Here is a 17018-nt window from a genome sequence, read left to right as displayed (position 1 = left end):
TGATTGACACTAGCAAGTTGAGCTTGTGATACAGCATGCAAGTACATGTGCCTGATAGGTGGCCTTTATTAAAGCTACAGTTATATAAAAAGAAAAAAAAAAGTACATACTAGGCAAGAATCTCACTTAATTTGATTTTTATAACACACCGTTATTAGCACTTAATATAACTACATTAAAAAAAAAAAAAAAACTGCCCACAAAGGAAAGCTGCAGATTCCACGCCATTACTTTAGGAAACAGCTGTCACCCCAAGAGCAGCAAGACCATTGCTTTAAACCAGCTGCCCTTGAAACAAGCTGACCCAGGGTACTGGCTCAATCCAATTCTGAAAGAACATATATATCATGCCCACATGGAACAAAGTAAACAGTGTTATCCTGTTACCTTGCATCCCAGTCCTCACAGCCTTCACCCAGTTTTTGATTTGACTCTGTTGAGAACTCAGTCCCACTGCAATCCTACCCTAAACAAACACCCTGGGCTCTGCGGGCTCGGGCTTCTCCCAAGAGGCAATCCTGTAGATGATGTTGAATCATGTGGTGGTTTTGTGATAAGGTACTACTGTCGGTCTACTCCAGCCCAGGTGAAATGCCAGTCTGATTCCCTGTCATTTCTAAAGGTTCTAAAGGGCAGGGGGATGCTGAGAGCGAAAGTGATATGTTATTAAATCAAAGTACATATTACTAACACACTGCCACGAGCCCTATCTATTGCCCATTAGCAGTATGCCATTATGATTCCTGGCTTGTCTTTTTCAGCACAATGCGGTTAATAAAAAACAAAGTGCTTTCTCCTCTTCAACCTATGTGCAAATCAAAGCAGAGATACAGTAACTGAGTTGACAGCACTCTGCAATGTGCTCTGGTCAACATCACTTGACAGTGTTGTATTTACCCAATTAGTGTGTGTGTGTGTGTGTGTGTGTGTGTGTGTGTGTCCATTATATATACATACATACATACTAATAAGACAATAACACAAAATGTATAGGTATTTTAAAACCAGAAGATAATTCTATTTGCTTTTGATTTTACTTTCAGCAGTGCATTTTCTCTACTCACAAAAACAAACAATAAATGTAAAACATTTACATTAATACAGGTAACACAGGGCTAGTTGGTGCATCTCCAGTGATATTATTATTTAAGGGAGTCAGTGTGAACGCAGTGGAATTCTGAACCAGCAAGGTGTGAACCTGCTAGTTAAACCACAAGATTACAAAAAGTGTACTGCATACGTAAAGCAAGTGCTTTAGAAAGCCTTACTGAAAACGCACCCTTTGACTTTTCAAACTGTTTAACTTATTTGCATTGAAAATTAGCCTTTACTTTTTTAAATGTGATACCTGACCTTAAAGGCACAGTATCCTCTTTTGGAACACAATTAACTGGACTTGAAAAAAATCACCTGGGATGATGGCAATAAAGAAACCTGTGAAAACCTGCCGGTAAACTGAAATAATTCTGCTCAGCTGTTCTACCATATAACATGTTTTCTAAGTAGAGGGGAAGAAATGCACAATCTGTTGGAAGCATCAGTCAACTGGAATCCGATTAGAACGAAGCTCTTTACTGTAAGTGCTGCATTATTCTGTTGCAGTAAAGCTTAGATTGCTACTTTGCTACAGAACAATATGGCATACTAAATAGGGTGAAGAATGACCCGTCAGACAAGGGGCAGACAGCAATCAAAAGTATTTCATGTAAAATGGGTTCAAAGGACACAATGTATACTGAAAACAGCATGTCTGGCATATCTCACATTCCAAGTTTGTTTGTTTGTTTTTGTCTTGCAATCCATCCCGTAGACAATCCTGCTAACAGAGCCTGGATGAACAATGCACGGTACAAAAACCTATAAACACCATTCCAGCTGATTTGCTGTCAAAGACATTGGATCACAACCAAGACAAGGGGATTCCGTGGCTTTAAGGCCCAGAACAAAGGGCTCTTGCTAACCGGGACGTCTCCAGGCTGGGATTCTATCAGTTCTCAAGGAAAGCCACATAGTCAGTGAGTCTGGCCAACTGCTGCTCGTTAGGAACCATGGAAACTGGGGGAGGATCTGAGGAGCAAAAGAACAAAACCTTCATTACATAAATGTAACCAATTTACTAATTGTCATCTCTTTGTTCATTAAAACAGTACAAAGAAAACTTGAATGAAGATGGATATGGACAACCAAGTTCTTTGAAACACAGAAATCTCATCCATTAACATCATTTACATTTAGAGTGTAATAGTAATGATTTCTAATACATGTCAGCCAATGCTGGACTGAAACCTGTGTTTAACAATATGTATTCAACCTCCATTATTATACTAAAGCCATACTGAGAGATGCAAGCCAGAGGTAGGAGTATGTGTGAACATGAAAGATTTATATTCAGTTTTAGATGTGTGTGTGTGTGTGTGTGTGTGTGTGTGTATTTATGTTGCACAAGAGGAATGAAAGATTTAATTTACCTAATGTGGTCCAATGCTAAAAATACAATGAAAGTAAATATAAATATATCTAGCTCAAACATAACAAAAACAACCCCACTTCCAAACTAATGGACCAAAACTGACATTAACAACACAAAAACAAGTCACTAATGTCAACTTTAAAACAGCTAACCGCTAACAGCAAACGTGTTAATCGTATGCGACAAACAGAAGCTGTGTACCAAAGTGCAACAGTGCCACCTACCTGGCTTTCTGGGCATTACCATTCTTGTGTTTGGGTCTGCCTGCCAGCCTTGACTTACAACCCCTGGGAAAACGAAAAGGTAAGAGAAGAATTGGCATTGTTTATATTTAAAATAAATACATAAATAAATCATATAAAATGTATATGTTCTCCCATAAAAAAGCTGCTCAAAATTGTAGCTTCTCCCAAGGCACCTCTCACCATATACATTCAAGTCAAGAGAAAGAAAGTGACCCTTTCCATACATCTTATAACTGTACTAGCTTCAGCAGGCTGTCACATTATGGGTGTGCTGTATAAAGACATTTCTTAATGCAATGTCACACATTTGTCACACATGTCTTCTTTTTTTTTGTTACCTTTTACAGCTTCCTCTACCGAATATCCAACAAAAGCAGCAAAATCGTCAGCCGTGATAGAGGTGTATGCCTGAGCTACGAGTCCAAAGGCTCTCCTCCGTGTCGCTTCTGCACAGACAGAAGAAAAAAAGAATACAATTGGAGTCCCCCCTTCCCCAACGTACTGGAGCTGAAACAGTCTATTTAGGGTGGAAGTAATAACAAAAAATAAAAGAAAGTTGATTGCATAAAATGGTCATAACGTAATGGTTTCTTTCATGTCTTGTTTATTTTTCTCAGTTTAATGAATGAAACATGTGTTTGCAATTAAGCTCATTTGTCTGCAACTGTTATTAGTGATTCTAATAAAGTGATATAATGACTTCAACCAGAGCTGGAAACATAAGCCTTTAAAACAGCTTATTGAATCCTGATGCTGCTTGGTATGGTTTGTATTAAAACAGGTTACATCCATTTCATTCCTACTGCAGTACCTGGTCACCCTCATGTGGTTAAACAACGGTACAAACCACCACACTCCTTTTGGTAACAGACATGCAGGTTCCTGCTGATAGTTTCCTATGTGAAGGACACAATCAGAACACAGTTAAGACTCAGATGGGTCCTTTTACTGCATTATTACATAGGGTTTGAAATTTGTGGTTTTAAACAAAAATAACTGAAAAAACACCCCCGAAGACACATTTAGAAGATTCTGTTTTAATTTTGTTTAAACTGATAAAAGTGGGTTTTGGCAACATTTTTTAAATAATGTCAATCATTCACTACTCTCTTTTTACATAAATAAAATGGCTTTCACAAGGCGGGCACTGTGCAAAGACATTGCAACTGAGCAATCATCAGTTTTGTGCATTACGCAATATGCGTCATTTACTTTGCAACGGGCTTAACGACCACAAACCTAAACAAACCAGCAACATGGCATCACCAGTCATTTCTTATGGCGTTAGGGTTTTATTCAGCGGTGAACTGAAAAAGTCATTGCAAATATAATACTGCTGTACATTTATGCTTCTACTAATGCATATTCAAGTTTTTCTTGTGTATAACGACTGCCTAATTATTATTATTATAGCTAGAAAAATGTCAAACCATAAATCAGAGTACCATGATGAATGTTTAATCCTAGAAAACAATAAATAAAACCCCAAAAATTCAAGCATGCAGTAAATCATGAAGCCACTCAATCAAAACAACAGATTTCAACATTCCAGCACATCTTATAGGTAATGGCATTAACTATGCATTGTGTTATAAAACATGATTAATTATAAGTTAATATATACAGTTCACCCTGTCTCCTATGGTACAAGAGTGTCTTCTCATTTCACACTTTGGGTAACAACTTTTTGTTTTTTTTAAAGCCTTGGCTACTGTACTTTAAGTGTCGAGCAGATGTGCGCGTAGGCATATCACTAACTGCACCACAGCATGCAGAGCAGTCACTTTTAAATAAGGCTTGAATGTCAGAGGTAGAAATGGAACACACATTCCAGCACAGCTGAGTTCTATTCTTAGGTGTTGTACATTCTTTAGTTGCGGGTGACCTCTACTTAAAATGATTCAATTGATCTTAACAAATGCCATTTTACTTCATTGAAATAGGTCCCGTTAAATGCAAAGATTGAAGTGTCAACCTCTGTTTTATTTCTGCAATTGAAAATGTTCCAAGCATTTATATTGTGATCACATGAAACAGATAATCAATGGTACTCTAATTTCAATCCTTGAATTTACGACAGGAGCAATTTAATTAAATACAATTCTGTAAGGCAAGTCCCTGCCTTGCACCTTAAAGGAGATTTATCTCAGTGAAGGAAAACAAATCATTGAAATCATTTTAAACACATTTTATTTCATAGTACATGTTAAAATGAACAACCAAAATTATTCAAGTATTTCAAATGTTCAAATAATTTCAACTAACTGAAGAGCTAAAACAAACATCATACTATTTAAACGGTAATTTAAACTATCCTGATGCAATGCAAAAAAAAATAAACATGTAAACTAATACAAGTGTTCCGTGTTAGAATACAAACTTATAGTATGACAATGTTTAGATTTTTAAAAAGTCCCATTGAATCAAATACAAAAATATAAAAAAGGTACAAAACGGTTAATTTTGTAGCAGCATAAAGTTTTACATCCTTCAGAGAAAATAAATCATGGTTTTACTTTGAGTTCACAGCCCCCACCCCCTCTTAGTTTAAATGCTTTACATTGTTCTTTGCAGACAGTAAAATCCTGAGTTGTTTGTTGACCCCAACACCTTCTCCTTGTCGCTGTGTTTCGGTCATCCTCAGAGTCAAGCACTCTTTTTAACCGCACTGTAGGCATTCCCCTACTGCTAACTGTCCATGCATTATTATTCTTCCTCCTCCTCCTTCTCCTCCTCCTCTTCCTCTTCAAACTCATCAGCATCCTCTGTTCCAAAATTCATATTGGTGAGAATGGCCTCAACATGCTCTGTGATGAGGGTGAAGTGATCCATATTCTCAAAACCCGGCTCGGTCTTCTGAACCACGGACAGTTTTGCTGCATCTCTTGTCTTTGTAATGAGATCTTTGCTGTTCATCAGGAATTCGGCCACACCGGGCTGGTCCATGGTTTGGATAGCTGTCTCCACCAGCTGGGAGCTGCCCTGCAGCTGGTCCTTGTACTGCTGGACCAGGGTGTGCACATAGGCTGTTTTCTCCTCCTGCTCTTGGCTGATCTTGTTCAGCAGCTCTGCTTTTTTCTCTTCTAGGATGGCATAGAGCATGTCAAATTTCTCCCCCAGGGACTGCTTCTGCGACTGGCTGTTCTCTGTGATGGTCTTGCATACATCTTCAAGCTGACTCAGAACAGCCTGGACATAGCTGTTTCCGGCGACCAGCATGTCAATGCAATTGCTGAGCTCTGTCTTCTTAGTCTGGTAGATGTTCTGCAGAGGGGACACCTCGCAGTCCTTGTGTACCCCAAACACTTTGCACATGGAACAAGTGGGGACCTGACAGGTAATGCAGTAGATGTTGATCTTCTCATCCTCATGCTCTTCGCACGTGGGCTCATCATTCTCTTTGCTCTTCAAGTGTGGGCTGGTGTTGCTCACCAGCTGCTGCTTGTAGATGTCAATGATGTTCTCCACCAGCAGGTTCCTCTGCAGCCCGTGAACCCCATGGCGGTCCAGGACCACCTCAAATCGGCAGGTGGGGCAGCGGAATATCCCACCAGAGTAATGATAAGGGTTGTGAGCTTCGTAGAGGTCGTTGGCACAGCTCCTGCACAAGTTGTGCTGGCATGGTAAGATAACCACTGGCTTGCTGAACATTTCCAAGCAAATGGGGCAGCTCAGCTGCTTCTCCAAGTTCTCCATGGGACTTGAAGGTCTGATAATATTACTGGTTTTGAAATCCATCTTAAGGCTTGCTGACCAAGATTTGCTGCTCACCTAAATACTAAAATGCTGTGCCCAACTCCTTTTTTTTTCTTTTCAACAGCAGTTTGTTTTCCCCTTCTCAAACAGGTTCCGAATCAGCTTCTGTTCTGTTGTGAGTTAGTTGTGTCTGTGTTGAGGGTTATTTTGATCTGCCTGACATATAGCTGTAAGCCTCTATTTATACTGTTCCTACTGCTCACTGTCATACAATCCTCTGCCATTCCTCTGGGCCTGTTTGTGATACCGGATTCTCAGAAATCATGCCTGGCTGTCACATGCAAGTATGAGCAAGAGCCCCCCCCCCCCCCCCCACACACACAAAAGCAGGGCTATTGAGTAAGGGCTAGCTCTTCTTAATTCAACAAATATACACTGCCCTGTGACAGGGACAGCCTGTTCAACTGGCGGGTTTCATCATAACATGTGAGACAGCCACAACAACAAGATATACAATCAGCTGCTCTGTAAACATCATTCTGGGATCTGAGGTATTTATTTTCAGTACTTTCAATGGTGGGAGGGAACTGATGATTGGCATATGTTCTCTCTCTCTAATTTGTATTAATTTTTCTTTTAATATATTGTTTTATTTATTTCAAAAACTAAACAAAAATGATTCCAATAAATAAATGAAACTGATATTTGTTTTGATAATACATCACTGGCACTGTCTATGATCTATGTTAGAATAAACTCAATTTAAATTCAGTACAACTTAAGCGATCACAAAACTAAAATGCACACTGTAAATACACATTTTACCTGAAAGCAATTGTGCTTTCAGTATATAATTCAGTTGCTATAGTTTTATAAATGTTCTCAGTACAGCACACCCCCTACCATCCCAAAGATCTTGTTACAAACAGTGCTTGTGCAATACGATTATGTGGATACAGTTGTATATTTGTTGTTATGCAAGACTGTTCAAAATAACTTCTTGTACACAGACAGGACTATCAACAAGCTACCGAGTATTTTATACAACCCTGGATGAGGTTAGCACTGGAGATAAAGCCATCGATGCTCTGTGCTTCTGAATAAGTAAAGGTAGAATTGAATGCTTTCTCAGTCCAGAGGTAAGTCATCCTAAAGATACATTTTTCACCCTTTTTCAGGAAAGATTGCAAACAACTGTATGAAGTGCATCTGTAAGTGTAAGACTGTACATGTAAAAATGTATAAAGAAGGAATTAAAGGATATATAAGTATACAATGTATGTGACTTTGTTACTATTATTACTAGAAATTGGTACTGTATCGTATCTTTTTGTACTCATTCTTGCAGGCACTAAGACCTAACTTGAACCTACCTTCAACTAGTGTGGAAATTGAGAAAAAAAAAGTTATATTTATCAAAACAATCATGGAATATTGCCTTATGTTGCATGCAAGGCCACTACAAGTGCAATATTTCACAGCACACAATTGTGTATGCAAGATGGAATCATGAAGCATAATATGTAAGAGTTGCTGTCACTTATCTACTGAAACACTGGTTATTTCTGCTTAAAAAGGGATTCTAAATTACAACAAAGAAATTATTCATGCATATGACTGAAAGAATACTTATCACTCGTTGAGGAAAATGCACATTTGCTGTTGGAAATGTAAAAGAATGCATGAACGTATTTAACCTGTAGCATTCCCACAGAAAACTGCATTGATTTCTGAGGATGGTGTGACTTCTCTCACCAGTTCCCAGCACAAGCAAGTTCTGCATGAGTACTTATTTCCAGACTAAAAAATACCAGAACGAGACTGACAGGTTTGTCCTAGTATACGACTATGACATCAAATGAAAATCCCTCCAATTGCATAGAAGCTTTTAACCAATATTACATGTATAATTATTAACCTTGACAAAAAACACATTTACTGTGGCTAAAAAAAGTGAAATGTACAGGTATACATTTTGGAGAGAAGAATTTGAAAGGCTTTCGTAGATTATATCCTATGATAAAACGGGGACAAGACCATACCTGCTAAATAAACAACTAATAACAACGGCTGACAGTGAACTGAACTGTTCGTACCTTGGAGAGCCTCCATGACGGGCTGAATGCACTCAGACCACTGGTGAGCTGCAATGGCTGTGTATATTCCCGGGACGTCTCGCTGCCAGATCCGCTGCCCTACTGCCCAGATTGCTGCCAGCTCCATGTTCGACTACAGAGAAAGAAAATAACTTTTACGTTAAACAATCACTGCACTTATATGTTGGATTTCTATTTGAAAAATGTCTGTCAGTGTATGGAACACTCAACAATAGTGGCTGCTTGGTTAAAATGCTCCACTGTGCTCAGGGGTCTTCTTAAGAGCCACTGATTTTTTACTTGATTAGTTTTATTATTCTTTTTTTCTTTGTTCTTTAAATGGTGAAACAAAGAGCTTCACATCAGAGGGCAATACAAATATGATCAGTGTTTAACATCCAGTAAATACTTACAATTTTAATAGCTTGAGGAATTCTTTTCCAAAGGTACCGACCATTATTCCTTAAACAAACGATAATAACAATAATTATAATTTAAATAACTGAATGAACAAAAGAATGGCTGGCATATTAGAATGAAATAACCTTTAGCTGATTCATGTTACAGTAACTACTGTAAATAAATACACTTATTTTACAGTACTGTAAATCAACGATGTGATAAAATGTGTGGCCACGCAGTCAGACTTGTGGTAGCCTGCAAAGCCTATACACAATTAAAATTGTATTCCTTTGTTTTTTTTCTGTTTGTCACAGACATTTTATGTAGACAGGTATGTTTACATAAACTTAAAGCAAAGTTTCCTGTGTTTATATGTTTATATGGTGCGTGTATTAATTTGGTTATTATCAAAAAAAATAAATAAATAAATAAAAATAAAGCCTTGCTTGTTTTTTGTACCTCCCCAAATGTAAGACAAAGAATCTCAGGACAACATAGAAAATGTTTGTTATTTGTTATTCTGCTGCAAACTGATTCCTGTGATCCTTGCTATCGAGCTACGTAATCAAATTAGTAATGTGATATGAAAACACGGCCCTAAGTCTGCTTTGCGGTCATATATGTGTAAAGGCCGGCCCTGGTCCCGGATTAGAGGCCCTGGGCCACATCGAAACGGTGACCTAAGTCTCGGCCGGCCCTGGACCGCCTTAAATCGCAAGTGTGAATGAGGTCTTAGTCAGAGGAAAATGCAACAAACTTTAGGTATACAGGTCAAGTAAAAACAGCTCCACTTAAAGACTGTACAGCTAGACTGCTCTGGCAGCGGAAGAAAGACACACTCCACTCAGAACAGCAGCTGAAAATATGCACGCCTCTGTATTTGTCAGTATAAGGCACAGACTCTAATCACATGGTTATCAAGGGTACTGTATTCGTTCTCACCCTGTGGCCCTCTAATAATGAGTAGTAATTAACTCTGTCACCAGTTAGAATGAACTTGTTAAAACTTACATGTCATTGTGCAGGAGATACAAAGCGAGCAGCTGGCCATACACCTGAGGGGTTGCTATTCCACCAGGAGCCTAAAGAAAACAAACACATTTTGTATTTATTACACAAGACCATTTTATCTAAAGCTAAGCACTTGTTTTGTGTTCATTTCTTTAGGCGACTAGAGCCTTATCAGTTCAAATTCTATTGTCACTAAGAAATAAAAAAAGGCTGCTGCCAGTAGGTTAATACATGTTTTGAGAAAAATAACGGAATATATACTGAGCATCAAAAGAAACTTGTCACTTATATTTGGATAAAATTCACTAGATGTGATCGAAAAATGACAAACTCTGTTTTAGAGTAGGTTAAGTGACTTTTTATTGTGCTGACTAACAACTGACATCACAAAGATGCTGCAAAATGATCTGTCGATCTTGGGCAGGTGTTGTGACTTTTGGTCTCCCAGTTCGTGGCCTGTCATTGACTGTGTCTGGTTATACTGTCTCACCAGGTTTTAAATTGCTGACTATGAGCACCCAAGACGGCGAGCCACAGTACACTGCCCTAGTCCAGCCTCCAACATGCCGATTGCACGAAGGCGCTGCTCTCTTGACAGACGTGGCATATTGTTTTTTTCTGTGATTTTTTATTGCTTTTATTTGATTAAAAAGAAACCAAAAACATTTCGTCAATGTCCATCGTTTATATACCTTTTCTTTTTCGAAAATAAGTGTTATAATAGTGCTAAGTTTCTTTTGAGGCTCAGTATATTTAAAACTTGCAGATACTGGCAGTGGGTAATGTGTTAGTAAAAACCCTACTGGCACTAACCTCAGATTCTTTAGTACCTTCACTAGGAATAAACCCTTTGACTCATGCAAAAGTATTTTTACACGTTAATTTTCAGCAATTGTTTCCCCAGTGCTTACCAGCAGTGTGTGTTGTAGCAATCATTGCAAACCTCTTTTGCATCAGTATAGACTATAGTGGATAGGGGACAAAAGAACTAAAGGGGGCGGTCCGTTCTGACTGCTGCTAACCCATCTTCTTTATTAAAGAGTGAATACATGAAACAGGATTGCATTGTACTGCCTGTGGGGGCTTGGGATTGGCCAGTGCGTTTACAGGTAACCAAAATGAAGTTAATGTGTAATAAACATTACAAAAGCAAACATGGGTTAATAAGCCAAATCGCACATACAATAATACACACTCGACTAGATCTCGTTGCCAGGCAATTCTAGAGGTTTAGTAATGCTGCTAGAATAAATGCTTAGTTGCAGTTTGAAAGCTGTTTCAGTTTCAATTTGGTATAAATTAAATCGCTTTAATAATACAGTACTATGCACCTCTAAGTGATTTTAGGTTAAACTTCATTATCATGGGTAATTGTAACCTAAAAATAATATTTAGTTGTCATGACTACAGCAGTAATGTTATTGCTGTCATTATCACAGCTCGCACAGGTTAAAATGGTCATGCATTACTTACTACTTGTCCTAAATAGATATTTGTTTCTTCTTTTTTTAATGACTGTAAACTCTGGCTTGTTATGTGTATAATTACCTCCAACTCCTGTGCCTCGCATTGCTCCAGGAGTTTGTTGTAATTCTCGTCCATTAAGACTACCTCTGACATGTTGTCGGTCTGCAGAATGAAAACAGACAGTCTCTTCCTTTTCCGGGCAAAGCAGGAGCACGCAGCTCCGACCGTTTTATCCTGCCCTCTGCTGGCGTGGAGGCTTATTATTATACTGTATTATTGAACAAGCACGAACAAATACAACTCTTCCCGTTCATCTAGGTATGTAAAATTTACAACATTACACCGAAAATAATAATGTATTGCTAGAATACGTTCTCACACATTACACAATACACAATAATCCATCATCATTTTGTATATCTAAATTGGCATTTTAATACATATTTGCTTGAGTGAGGCAATCATTCACAGTGTTTTGTTTAATAAGTATTCAGTGTATGCCTTCACAGACACATCAAGTCTGTGTTTAAGTGTTCACAGTATCACTATACTGAGTAATATTCAGAATTCTAAGCTGGGTTAACGTAACTATAACCATTAACTGTTTGATCCATTGTAAGAATTGAATTTGGTCGATCTTTCGCAATTTCAGACTCCTGCGATGTCCATATCACCACTTATTTAATATATCCAGAAAATGAACACTAGATGGCGCTATAAGCAAAATATTCTGGTGGAAGTCATCAACCGATTTGAAATTTGAAACGTGAAAGATCTCACACACACACACACACATACTATATATACTAGATATATATATATATATTATATATATATAAATATATTATATGATATATATATATATTATATCTATATATATATATATATATATATATATATATTTTGCTTTGTATGATGGCCTAGCTATGTATTGCTTTTTAAAATGGAATTAATGTTCAGTAAACAATTGTATTACATTTAAAATGCTTCTCTTTAAAACAGTAGCTATTTTGCTTAATTATCAAAAGAAAAGCAGCAATACGTGAGTAATTTATATGGGCTCATGGTGAAAACTAAGAAAGATCAGCCACCTGTGAGCTACCCTTTTATATGACATCACAATGGACCTGCACTCGACCCCCGGGGGCTGTGTGCAACAACGCCTGTTTATCAGAACAGTCAGGATGGGCCAGATCCTGCCCCACCAAACGTCATCAGAGTCTGTTCCTGAAGGAAACACGGGACAGCCCATCGCAAAACACGGGGCAGCGCAGGGTCCAGGTCAGGATCTACGCGGGCTGCGGGAAAGCGCTTCTCTGAGACATCCACAGCAGAATCATGCTCTTGCTACAGAAGCTGCTGCATTTCCACATTTGCAGTGGATTACAGAAGAGGTTATCTGGGAGGCTATGTTGTTGTTAGCACACCAGTTTTATATATTATGGGAACCACCCTAATAAAAGTGTATATAGTTAAAGCACAGTTTAATACAGTTCAGTGAAAGCATGGTAAAGCTTAGCCAAGCATTAAAACTAACAAGGAATGGTAAAGCATATTTTAAAAAGGGCGACCCATGGTAAACTGTGGTAAATGCATGGCATAACCCTTTGAATGTACGTCGTGGCACGCTGAATAGCCATTGAGTTGGTTATGAAGCTGGAATGGTATGAACTGAAACAGCATCTCGCTCCTGGTTATCAAGGTGGTTCTGACCCTGTGTACCTGAGTGGACATCAGCTTTATTTCATAGGCAAACATCAGTCTTCATCATTTCCTGTAGACTTTGTTCCTGTTTAGAACTGTGCTTTAATAACACAGGAAATGAAAAGTCAGTGTCTGTGAGGTCATGTTGTATTTCTGTGATGTCATGTTGTGACGGGTTACTCCCCGCCACCTGTGCATATTATGATTTATATTTTGTATTTGTTTATTATTGTGATTTATATTTTATATATGCCTGCGAAAAGCCGGTGTTATTATGTATTATTATTTGGCAGTGTAATGAGTGACCCCTACTGGCCGAATTGGCACATTGTATGTGTGAGTAAAGGCTTAGGGTTAGGGCTTATCACCTAATTGCAAAAATTGCCGTTTGTCCACCAGAGGTCAGTAGCTTGCTGACTTCCGCTCTTGAGTTCCTGCGTAAAAAAACAAGCTGGCTTGGTCGTGGGATCTGAGGACGGATCTGAGGGTCTCCTGAGCCATGTATTAAAATGTATATTTGTATTGAGGCACGAGGATTGCACAGCACTTCACGTGCAAGTAAAATGTAATATGTGAACACGGGGAATTGCACTTTATTAATTCACGTGCAGTTGTACCGCGACTCCAATTGAATGATTGATTAGCAATCGAGTCTTGGTACAGCTGCATAAAAACAGCATGTTTTCACCCACTCTGGGTTGTGTGTTCGGTGAGTGGAGAACGGGATGGGAGACTGAGGTAATAGTGAATAATTGTAAGAATAATAGTTAAAATATCTGCTCACCCAGTTTTGTGTAGTGTTAGTCCATTTTTGTTTGTCTATTTATTTTGGCGAATGTGCCGTGTCCTGTTTGTGTTTGTTACAACCATTTATTTTCTGTTCTGTTTATTTATTAAATGCTGAGCGAAAGCATTCGCTCAGCTCCACCAAACTCCACCTACCTTTTGTTTTATTTCCTGGCTCTGTTGTTTTATTTCCTGGCTCTGGTCTGACGCCACCCACTCCGGCCATCTTTGTGACACCGACTAACACAAACTAAAACAGCCTGCAGCGCTGGCTTGTCTGGGAGGGCTTCCCATTTTTATTTCCCAGGGGAGTGTCCTGTTGATCTTGCAGTTTCCAGGATCGAAGGGGTTAATCCTTATCTAACTGGACTCCGAACCTGTGATCACATGCCATCTGATTGGTCAGTTTGAAATTCCCTTTCCCTATTCACATTGCTCACTTGGTTAATGCAATCAGCCAATTTCTAACTGCTATTTTGTGTTATTTCTTTTATTTATTTAGTTAGTTTAATATATTGTTTACCCAGGGCAGCCTGGCTGAGGTGCCCCGTCTTGTTTTTCACTGGGGTCCTTTGTGTAGTTCTTGTCCATAGCTGTGTGGGACCAGGGCAGATGGATAAGAAAGGTCCATATGGTCCCCCTCACACCATCAAAGACTGAGATGGGATTGGATACCAAGAAGACAACTTTACAGTGATGTAAAGCATGCATGCTACCTGATCTCCTAAAATGGAGTAAAATAACATTTCTTTCTTCCTGTTGAAAGTTTACAAAAATTTTGCATCGTTGAAATGTGTTGTAAGACCAATGAGGCAAATCGCTGAGGCTTTGTATAAAATGCAATAACCATCTGTGTTAGTAGGAGCAAGGCGTACGCCACAGAGGAAATATCTGTAATTTGCCAAGATGTCTTGTCAGAGGATTACTTACACTGTTTCTGACTAGCATCAGCAATGGGACTGGACACAAGAATGTACTGAATAAACTTTCAAAGCTTTTTTGCTTTGGCCCAGCAGAGTGTTTTCACCATCTCCGTGAGTCAGCAAGTCCAGTGTTTTTTTCTTACAGAGATCGGAGCATGGTGCCTCTGCGTGCCCCACATTAATGTTTTCAGACCTGTTTGTTAGCTTCATTTTTTACTCCCATGCCAGTAGCTGTTAAACACTATCAATATTTCCTCCAAACAAATATTTTATGGTGATAAAAGGATTTAACTATAGTGGACACAGTGTTTGTTTTGTTTGAGTGCATATAAAGTTACCAAAGTGTGTGTGTGTGTGTGTGTGTGTGTGTGTGTGTGTGTGTGTGTGTGTGTGTGTGTGTGTGTGTGTGTGTGTGTGTGTGTGTGTGTGTGTGTGTGTGTGTGTGTGTGTGTGTGTGTGTGTGTGTGTGTGTGTGTGTGTGTGTGTGTGTAAGAATTACAAGAAAGGGGATTTACATAACTGCTTTCATATGGGATTTCCTTGTTGGCAACTATTTTTTCTTTTTTAAAGGGAAACCTGTTTGTCTGATGTTTCGCTAAGGAAACTGAAAACGTCTCTTTAGAGTAAATTAAAAATAGTTCAAGCACTTGATATAGGATTTGAAAACTACAGAATGAAACTAATTTAATGTAAATCAAATATCAAGTCAAGTTGAAATGTTTAAACAGCATCATTCAAATATCATGCACTTGTCTTGACAATATTTGAAAGCAGTTCAAAAGTGACTGTGGTTTAGCACATTTGCCATGAGGAATGAAAACGCATTACTGCCCTGCTCTTGTGGCTGAGCTGAATTCAGTATTTCAGGCTGATGTTGTGAGTTTTCCCAATGTGAGGTCAAACCTGGCTACTTGACTACTGGAGTGGTATCTTAATATATCAACCAGCATGATTTCATTGAGTCATAATCAAATCAAGTCAAGGATCAAAACCCAGAACCTCCCCATCGTTAAAGGAAAAGGGTCATATATTCAATACTGTCTCCTCTCCTCAGCTCTGAGATCAGGCTTGTTAAGAGAAAAATGAAATGTGACTGTGTAACATGTTATTTGCTTCACATGAGACCACAAAAACATACAAAATATAAGACCAATATTTGGGACCCTGAAATATTGAACTTTCAGTATTCTGAACCGTTCGTCCCGAGGTCTCTCTGGCTGATGGTAGCACAGGCAGTTTCAAATGAAATATGTTCGGTGTTCTGAACAAAAGGCCAGAGGATGCTATACAATCCACCTGATAGTTGCTTAATTATTTTTTTTAAGGAAAACTGAGAGACACATTGCCAGCAGATGTTAATTTTGTGGCTTATTTCCCAGCTCTGCTCTTTGCAGTCATCTTGAACTACAAAAGGAAGCTAGTCAGGCTTGACCCACACCAGTCTCCACTCTGACCCTCCGTTAATCTAATTGTTAACCAACCAAGAATCCCTTTGGCTGTAGTTTGAGCTGCTGGACAGCCTTGGACTGTGGGAAATACTGGCAGTTTGTTAAATAGCCCTTTTTTCTAGTTTATCAGATAATTGCTGAATTAATGACTGTCGTCATGGGAACTATTATATCAGACATTTGAAACCACACAGTGACTGTACTTCAGTATCACGTCTTCTTGTCTGTTAAAAAAAAAACTGTAGAAGTTTGCTAATCCGACAGATTGAAATGTCAATTTAAATCTGTAACAGATTGAAATATGGGTGGCAGCAGCACGCATGAAAATATGAAGAGTGGAGGCCATATATGGGTGGCAGCAGCATGCATGAAAATATGAAGAGTGGAGGTCATTGTTCTCTCCCATGCTCCTGGATTTGCACCAGTACCTTTGTGCCCTTTGTGCCCATGCTATGGGACCACAGAGCCATTACCATTGTTTGTGCTTCTAAAAGCAGAGCGTCTCAGAGACGCTGCCAATTTAATGCCACATTGATGGAGTTTGATAGCAGCCTGGCACCTTGCCCTGCCTTCAGGCTTTCCGTCTTCCTTCTACTTCCAGACACGGTTCTTAATTTAGTCTGAAAGAAATCCTGAAGAAAAAATACAATTCCAGTTCAATAATAGGGCACTTTATGGGAAAACAGGTAATTAACAATGCTGTGTAATTTATCAAGGGCGAACACCTGGGAAATGTCATGGTGTTTTTTAAGGTGATATGGGATGGTGCT

The 17018-nt window shown here is 38.8% G+C and overlaps 2 protein-coding genes and 1 long non-coding RNA gene across 3 annotated transcripts; 1 reads left to right on the top strand and 2 right to left on the bottom strand.

Moving 5' to 3' along the window:
• Positions 1 to 990: 990 nt before the first annotated feature.
• Positions 991 to 11572, bottom strand: LOC121323139 (COP9 signalosome complex subunit 8-like). The gene is made up of 7 exons (XM_041263951.1): positions 11469 to 11572; positions 9921 to 9991; positions 8921 to 8969; positions 8508 to 8640; positions 3054 to 3161; positions 2695 to 2757; positions 991 to 2067 (listed from the first exon to the last, which is right to left on the bottom strand). Exons 1-7 carry the CDS (start codon positions 11538 to 11540, stop codon positions 1988 to 1990), a joined length of 576 nt encoding a protein of 191 aa, XP_041119885.1. The 5' UTR covers positions 11541 to 11572; the 3' UTR covers positions 991 to 1987.
• Positions 4889 to 6636, bottom strand: LOC121323138 (E3 ubiquitin-protein ligase TRIM63-like). The gene has a single exon (XM_041263950.1). The coding sequence runs from the start codon at positions 6451 to 6453 to the stop codon at positions 5422 to 5424; it is 1032 nt and encodes a 343-aa protein (XP_041119884.1). The 5' UTR covers positions 6454 to 6636; the 3' UTR covers positions 4889 to 5421.
• Positions 6807 to 8408, top strand: LOC121323140. The gene is made up of 3 exons (XR_005951119.1): positions 6807 to 6962; positions 7422 to 7550; positions 7760 to 8408. It is a non-coding gene; the product is annotated as an uncharacterized LOC121323140 (long non-coding RNA).
• Positions 11573 to 17018: the final 5446 nt, after the last annotated feature.

The sequence above is a fragment of the Polyodon spathula genome, chromosome 11, assembly GCF_017654505.1.
Source record: "Polyodon spathula isolate WHYD16114869_AA chromosome 11, ASM1765450v1, whole genome shotgun sequence".
Taxonomy (NCBI): domain Eukaryota; kingdom Metazoa; phylum Chordata; class Actinopteri; order Acipenseriformes; family Polyodontidae; genus Polyodon; species Polyodon spathula.
Note: the sequence above shows the minus strand (reverse complement) of the source record. Positions and strands in the feature narration are given on the sequence as shown.

What these genes read in the sequence shown, in the direction of transcription:
- LOC121323138 (XM_041263950.1), bottom strand. Translation starts at nt 6,453, where the DNA reads ATGGATTTCAAAACCAGTAATATTATCAGACCTTCAAGTCCCATGGAG.
- LOC121323139 (XM_041263951.1), bottom strand. Translation starts at nt 11,540, where the DNA reads ATGTCAGAGGTAGTCTTAATGGACGAGAATTACAACAAACTCCTGGAG. An exon ending in GCGAGGCACAGGAGTTGGAG is followed by an intron (nt 9,992 to 11,468) that starts GTAATTATACAC and finishes TGTTTTCTTTAG; the next exon opens with GCTCCTGGTGGAATAGCAAC. An exon ending in TTCCTCAAGCTATTAAAATT is followed by an intron (nt 8,641 to 8,920) that starts GTAAGTATTTAC and finishes CTTTCTCTGTAG; the next exon opens with TCGAACATGGAGCTGGCAGC.